Source organism: Callithrix jacchus, chromosome 2, assembly GCF_049354715.1.
Source record: "Callithrix jacchus isolate 240 chromosome 2, calJac240_pri, whole genome shotgun sequence".
Classification (NCBI taxonomy): domain Eukaryota; kingdom Metazoa; phylum Chordata; class Mammalia; order Primates; family Cebidae; genus Callithrix; species Callithrix jacchus.
In genome coordinates, this window is record NC_133503.1 from 57,795,001 (window position 1) to 57,802,500 (window position 7,500).

At 61.2% G+C, this 7,500-nt stretch overlaps 1 protein-coding gene across 1 annotated transcript; it reads right to left on the reverse strand.

Moving 5' to 3' along the window:
- Positions 1-844: 844 nt before the first annotated feature.
- Positions 845-5,279, reverse strand: UNCX (UNC homeobox). Its single transcript, XM_035289871.3, has 3 exons — positions 4,816-5,279; positions 4,411-4,586; positions 845-2,333 (listed from the first exon to the last, which is right to left on the reverse strand). The coding sequence occupies exons 1-3, from the start codon at positions 5,087-5,089 to the stop codon at positions 1,200-1,202; spliced, it is 1,584 nt and encodes a 527-aa protein (XP_035145762.3). The 5' UTR covers positions 5,090-5,279; the 3' UTR covers positions 845-1,199.
- Between the last annotated feature and the right edge of the window lie 2,221 nt (positions 5,280-7,500).

Consider the following 7,500-nt stretch of genomic DNA (forward strand, 5'->3'; position numbering starts at 1 on the left):
AATATTTCTTCGCTGCAGATGTCCTGAAGCCCCCGAAGGGTCCCCTGGGGACCCGGACCCTATTAGAACAAATGTGCACGGCTTTTGTAAAGAGTCGCGTTGGCGGCGCCTGTCCTATTACAGGCGACACATGATCAATAGGCTGATAACGCAGCAACATCAATATAAGCGACAGAACAATGAGGGATATCATTGGGCATCTATCTTAATATAGCCGGCTACAAGAGCGCTGACAAAGAGTGCAGCTCATGAAAATTCCGCCCCACGATTCCCCATCTCCGCTCCAATATGCGCACGCACTCCCCCAGCTGCCGGCGCTATTATTCTCCAATTTCAATTTGACACCCCAGCCTTTCATGCTAATTCTATTATTGTAGGAAGTTTATGTGATTCCATATCACTAGAAATCGGTAATGTATAATAACCCTTTGGGCAAGAAACCCAGTCCCCGCAGCAGCCACCGGAAAATAATTACTTTCATATCAAAACTCTGCAGGAGCCCAGCGGCCCGGCCCTTACAGCCCCCGGCTCCGTCACCCCGCGACGCGCGCCCCGGCGTGTGCCAGTGCGCTCGGGGTCGCGCGGGGGGGGGGACGTGAGCGCGCGTGTGCAGCGCCGAACAGGAGGGGGAGCGCAGGGGCGGGCGGGGACGGGGAGCCGCAGATGCATAAATTTGTTCAATCAGAAAACACAAACACACAAGCACACAAAAGGACGCATTAAGCGAGGACCTCCGGGAAGTGCGGGGCACCCACCCGGCCCTACCCTTGGAGAGAGGTGTGGAAAGGTGGGAAGGGCGGCGGGGCCGGGCCCTCTGCAGATTGAAAAAGATGGACCCGAAAGCTTGCATTTGACCAGCTTTATTTATCAAAAATGGTACATATATAAATATTCTTAGACATTTTTGCATTTTACAAGGCTGAGGATTCTTGTTGTGGGTTTTTTTTGAGGGGTGGCAGGGGTTCTTTTTGCTCCCTCGGGAGGAGGAGGGTCTCACCCCCCAGTCCTGTGGTTGCTGCCTGGGTCCGAATTAATACAGCGCTTTTGTTTACTCTTTAAAAAAAATAATAAAAGGAAGAAAACAAAAGAAAAGAGGGAAAAGCAGTGTTTCTAGAGCCGATCACCTGATTCGTTGCGTGAGTCGGAGCCTGAGCGAGCAGCCGCGGGCCCGCTACGCGCCTCTCCCGGCCGCTGCGGCCTCAGTCCAGGTCCACCTCCTCGCCCTCCGGCGGGCTGGGTCCGGCCGCCGAGCCAGGCTCGGGGCCCCCGCAGTTGGCCGGCTCCCCGGCGGGGCTAGGAGCCCGTGGGCCGGGCCCGGGAGACGGCGAGGGCGGCGAGACCGCGGGGCCGACTGTCCCCGCGTCCGCGCAGTCCCCGCCGCCGCCCTCCGTCGCCGCAGCCGAGGCGAGGTCCCGGAAAGGCGCCGGGGCAGGGGCCCCTGGGGAGGCCACGGCATCGGGGCTGCGGCGCGTGAAGGCCGAGTCCGGGGCACCGCCGGGCCCCGAGAAGGCCCCGAAGCTGGCCTGGGCTGGCGGCGCTGGTGGCGCGGCGGGCGCGGGCGGCGCGTCCTTGGGCGCCGGCTCGGGGCCAGCGCCGCCCTTGAGCGCAGCCTGCGGCACCAGGAAGCCGAGCGGCTGAGTGATGGGGTAGAGGAGGAAGTGGCCCTTGCCGATCAGGGTCCGAGGCGCGCACGGCAGCCCAGGCGCGAAGTCCAGCCCCGCGGCAGTGGCCGCGGCAGCGTTGGAGGCCGTTTTCCGGCGCGGCGGCGAGTCGGACAGGAGGCTCTCTACGCTGAACGGGCTGGCCTTGGGCAGCCCCGCCGCGCCGCGCTCCGCCGCCGCCACACCGGGCCCGCACGAGGCTGCGTCCTTGTCCGCAGGGCGGCCTGGGCGCGGCTGCGGGCCGGCGCCGCTTCTTTGGCTCGGGTAGAAGGCGGGGTCGCAGGTGCCGGGCGCAGGCGGCTCTCCTGGAGGGGCGGGCGCGGTTCCCGCGGCGCCCGAGGAGTGCGCTCCGGGGCCCCTGGCGGCGGGCGGCGGCGGTTCGGGAGGCTCTGGAGAGAGACCGCCGCCACCGCTGTCGCTGTCGGAGCTGGGCGCGCTGTGCAGGGACAGGCCGCCGGGCGAGTGCAGGTGGCGGCCCTGGCTCTTCAGCAGCTTCTTCTCGTGCTTGCGCTTCTTCTTCTCCATCTTCTCCAGCTCCTTTCGCGCGATCTCCTCCGGGTCCATGGGCTCGCCGCTGCACGTGGTCGGGTGCGAGTTGTGCGCGGGCCGCCCCGGACCCTTCTTCGTGTTCTCCTTCTTTCTCCACTTGGCCCGGCGGTTTTGGAACCAGACCTAGAGCAGCCGGATAGGGGAAAGGAAGCCACAATCAGGCGGCGGGCTGGCCGCCGGGGCCGAGGACCTCCCCGCTCCCCCCAACACTGGCCTGCACAACCTCAGCTCGGCCGGGGTCAGGAGTCAGGCCGCGTGGCTGGGCCGGCCCTGAGCTGGGCTTTGCCACTGGAGCTGCAGGTTCCAGCGAGCGTCTTTTCCACCCGGAAGGTGCGTAGACGGGGCCTACCGGCCAGCTTCCCACTCTGGCTTCTCACCTCAGGGACCTGGGAGCCGCCCCTTCCTTGGAGGGCCGGTCTGGCCCCGGACGGAGGGCGTCGGGTTCCTGGTCCGGAGGCAGAGAGCAAGGCCCCTCCTCGCCCTTCCTGGCCGCTCGTGTTCTAAGCAGCCCGCCCGGCCTGGCGCTGACCATCCTGCCGTTGGACTGCTGGGCCACAGCTGCCCTCCACACCTGTCTTCGGCCCCCTGGAGACTGTGTCAAAGCCCAGATTTTTGGGGGCGGTTCCCTTGAAGGGAAATCTGGGTGCTTCTTCGTCCGGAAGGGCCTGGGGAGCCATACTTGGGTGGGCTTCTGCAGCCTCTCTCCCAGAACACGTTTAACACAGCCTTATTTCCGCAAGCCCCGGGCCAGGGCACCCACGGAGCCTTCCCAAATCAGTCGTGCTTGGCCTGGGCCACCGGGCAAGGCAGGTGGGAGGCAAGAGGCGACCACCAGGCCTGGAGGAGAGGCTGGACCCATCCCATCTCTTCCACCCTCTCTGCAGTCCTTGTCCTGGGCAGCCACACAGAACAGCAGCTCTAGACCCTCACTCAACCGCCAACCACCACAAAGAGTCAAAGTCGGCTGATCCCTGCGGAACCTCGGGCAGTCCTGCCCTCCCCAAGAGAGCCGGTTCATACCAATTCTTTGTCGCGGCCATATAGAGACTCGCACAATAGCAGGCCCAGCCCGGTCGCAGGGAGCTTTGTCCGTGGGGAGGTCTCAAGGATTAAGCGAGATCCTCAAGGCTATAACCTCCTTTTTCTTCTTTAAACTTTTTGTTGTTGTTGTTACGAATTCTGGACGAGCTTGCCAGTAAGAATTAGTCATTATCGTATTAGGGAGACGTGAAGGGGTCTTGACTTCACTTAAGACACTTACAACAAATTGGATAAAAGGATTTCCAAGCAGAAGAGGTCACCAGGGGAGGTCCAAGCATAGGACAAACACACCTTTTTAGACAAAGCTATTGGTGATAAACGCATTTTGCCAGCGTCTGCCTCAATGCCTAGCACCCACAGCCACACACCGCACCCCAGACCTGGACTCCCACACCGCAGCCACCCCCAAAAAAGAGGATTTCTGTGCTCCAGGAAAACATCTAATTATGCACAAATCATCTTGGAATTTTTAGTCCACCAAGCTCACACCGTATTTTTTAAAAGAATACCACCAGCCATCTCTAAATGATAGCAAATTTTAGGGGGAAATAGTCATAAGAAAAAGATGAGACCAGGGGTATTAAAAATTCAGACACTTTGTTTCTCCCACTTTCTCAATGTGTTAACTATTTAAGCTTCCTCCTCCCTTTCCTCAGCTGTCCCCCTTCTGCAAATCGATGAATAAATACATGTTTCCAGCTTAATATTTTGCAGGCGCAAGGTAAACAGACTCCTTCCCTCCAGGCTGGGCGAGAGAGCCTCGCACAGGAGGTGGAGGCGGGGGGTCCCCTTCCCTCTCTCCTCCAGGTCGGAGCCTAGCTGGTTCCTCCTCGCCCCTGCCCGGAGACCTCGCTTGGCCCGGCCGCCGCCAACCCATCACGCGGCTTCCCGGTTCGGACGCAGCCGCCGCCCTGGCGACTTGGGTGAGGCCGCCGGCCCTTCACATGCCACCTAGGCTTTTTTGGGGGGGAGGGTTACCCACCCCTCTCTCCCTGAGGGCCCGAACCTCAGAACCCCCAACCCTCCACTCTTCCCCAGCAGGCGAGCGCGAAAGGGGCCTGAGGCCAGTGGAGATCTCGCCACCTGGAACAAAGGCGTCCCAGCGCGCCCCGAGCCCGGGATCCGGACGGCGGATTCGGGAGGGACGCCGAGTCTTTACCTGAACTCGGGACTCGACCAGGTCTAGGCGCAGCGCCAGCGCCTCGCGCATGAACACGTCGGGATAGTGGCTCTCGTTGAACGCCTTCTCCAGCTCCTCCAGCTGCCAGCCTGTGAAGTTGGTGCGAGTGCGCCGCCGCTTGCAGCCCGGGCTCTCCTTGTCCGGGTCCCCCGAGTCTGCGGGCACGCACAGGACACCGCGCGGCTCAGCCACTGGCCCAGGCCCGACCCACACCCCTCCCTCGACCCGCTGGCCGCTCGGGTTCGGGGACGCAGAGACCAGGGGCTGCCTAGGGGCCGGCTCGCCTTCGCCAGCCGTGGGCCCCCCAGCGCCCGGGCCGGACGAGAGCCCCCGCCCCCAGCCGCCCTCCTCCCCATCTTCCTCCCCGCCGCCCGCCGCGCCCACCTGACAGCTTGAAGGGCTGGCTGTCCCCACCGACCCCGCAGGCGGCCGGCAGCAGCGGCGTGGGGTTGACCACCGAGGCGGCGGCGGCGCACGAGCCGCCGAGCAAGCCGTCGATGGAGAAGGGTACCGAGGCGGCGGCGGCGGCCGACTGTAGCTGGTGGCCGGCCAGCTCGTACACGTGGTGGTGGCCCAGAGGGTAGGGGAAGCCCACCACGCCGCCCAGCGAGCCCCCGAACTGGGCATGCGGGTGCTCCAGGAGGCGGCCGTCCATCATCTCGCGCGGGGGGTCGGCGGGGCCGGCGGCGGGGCGCGGGGGCGCGGGCCGGGGCCTGGGCGGGCCAGCGGCGGGAGGCGCGGGCGGCGGCGGCGGCGGCGGCAGCGGAGACAGGGACCCGGAGCCCCACACATGCTTCGCCCGCACTCCGGCGCTTTACTTATCAACATCAAGCTCCCGATAATTAGCCGCGGCCCGGGGAATTTGGGACCAATAAGAAGCGCTAATCGGCTCTGACGTCAGAGGCGTGCTGGGTGCAGGGAAACGTTTTCCATATCGATTGCTAATTATACCTGACATGCACCTCAATAAACAGTATCAGGAGCTGTCACAACAAGACGGGCTGGGGGGGTGGCAGCGGGAGGGACGGAGGGAGGGAGGGACCGCCCAGGGCCAGGCGGCAGCGGGCTGGGGCCTGGGCCCGGGGCAGGGGTCCCCGGCGAGCCCCCCACTTCACTCGGGGCCGGCCCGGAGCCCGCGCCTCCCCCCTCGCCGCCGCCTCCTCCCCGCCCCTCCGCAAATCACTAATAGATTTCCCTTTAAAACATTCAGCGCCGTGTTGTGGGGATTTTTCACCAGAAATGCTGTACTCTCTGAACCTTTAAAGTGATGTTGCTCCAATTACAGAGAGACATTGAGCGGCAAATAGACTGATCCAATAATAGGAGATTCATCATCCGCTTTTCCGAAACTGTCACATTGAATTTAAAACTACAAGGCTTCTCATCTCCTCCTCTCCGGCTGCAGGCGGCGGGAGAGGAGGAAAGAGGAGGAGGAGGAGAAGGAGGGCGACCCTGAAAGAGAAGAACTCCTACAGAATGTAGCACCCTGCCAATAAAGAGGCGTAATTAATGCCCTCTCTGATTGATTGGCAGTTGCCCTATCTACAAAGACAGAGGTGGGAAGGGGGTGTGGAAGCGCCCTGACCCCCACCCCCATAAAGCCCCTGCGCAGAAGAGGAGAGAGGGGTGGGGAAGGAGGGGAAAAGTAACTTTGGGGTGGGGCCGATCCGCGCTTCCCCCCCACCCCACATGCGCGAATAAAAATAAATACATCTGCTCTGACTTGGCCTCTGAAGGATGGGGCCGAGGCACGCAACCTATTTATTATAATTAAATTATGTTCTCAGAGAAGTGTCACTCCCTTCTCCGCTATAAAATATTGACAGACTCAGAGCTAAATCATTAAAGGATATATTCTTAAATAAGCAGCTAATTAGGACTGTGGGCAGAAAGGAAAGAAATCAGGGATGTAGATCTATCTCTCTCCTTTGTGAAAAACGAAAGTTTGTCAGTGGGGTGGTCGCATTTGGCTGCGGGACCCCAGTGCTGGACCAGGCGGGTGAGCACTGCCACCTCTCCAGCAGTTCCCCGAGCCTCGGCCAGCCTCGGGCCGGGAAGAGAGGAAAAGAGCTCCAGCCTGGGCTGGGCTAGTCCTCGGAGCCATAACCACCCCAGGGCAAAGCGACAGACAAATTGGCTTTGGGTCGAAGTGACTTGGGCCAGGCCTCCGAGCCCCAGCCGGGAGCGAGAGGGAAGGGTAGGCCGGGACCCTGTGCGTCTGTGCGTTCCTCCTGGTCAGGTGCCCGCGCCTGGGAGCGGGGGTGCCCAAAACCGCTCAGGAGGCGAATGCTGGGGGTGGGGGACTCAAGGCCACCCCGTCCCGCCACACCACTGGCTCTCCCTGCGACTGGACCCACAGTCTGGCCTTGTTTCTAAGTGAAGGTCGCGGACCAGCCGATCCACGCTGACTCCGACTTTAATGACCCCCTTGTCTCCCCTTGTGGGAGAGGAGGGGAAGGCGCAGAGTCGCGGATCAGGCCCGGCTCATTGGGGAGATCGAGAGGCAGCCTGGAATTTGGGGACCCGACTCAGTCTTACTAGGAAAACGCTGCAAGTATTAATTCCGAGGTCAGAGGCCAAGAACACTACTTTTCGCCATAATTTAATTTCTGTCTCTATAAATACTGACTGTAAACTCCGTCGATCCGACTCTATTTTGCCGGCAGCCACCCGCGCCTGGTTTTCTGTCGGGTTCGCAAGGAGGAATGCGCGCAGCGCGTGTTTCTGAATACAGAGCTGTAATCAATTCGGCCCGAGGGGAGGGCAGAGGAGGGGCGGGCGCCGGCCGAGCTCCCTCGCCCATCTCTCTTTATTATAATGAATTAATTCGACTTTATTTATCCCATTTTCTGGAGCTGACAGAATGTTAATTTGAGTTGAAATTTCGCTCGCCTCTCACTCTATGACCCCTGGCCTTCAGATTGGCGTGTTGTAATAACCTGAATCTTTCAACAGAGGCCCTGATAATTGTTACCTTATTAGCATGCAAATTGTTTAATTAATATTATTATGAAGAAGCATACAATCCGTCCGTCACTTGACCTCAAGAGCGAGTCCGCGCCGCAGCCG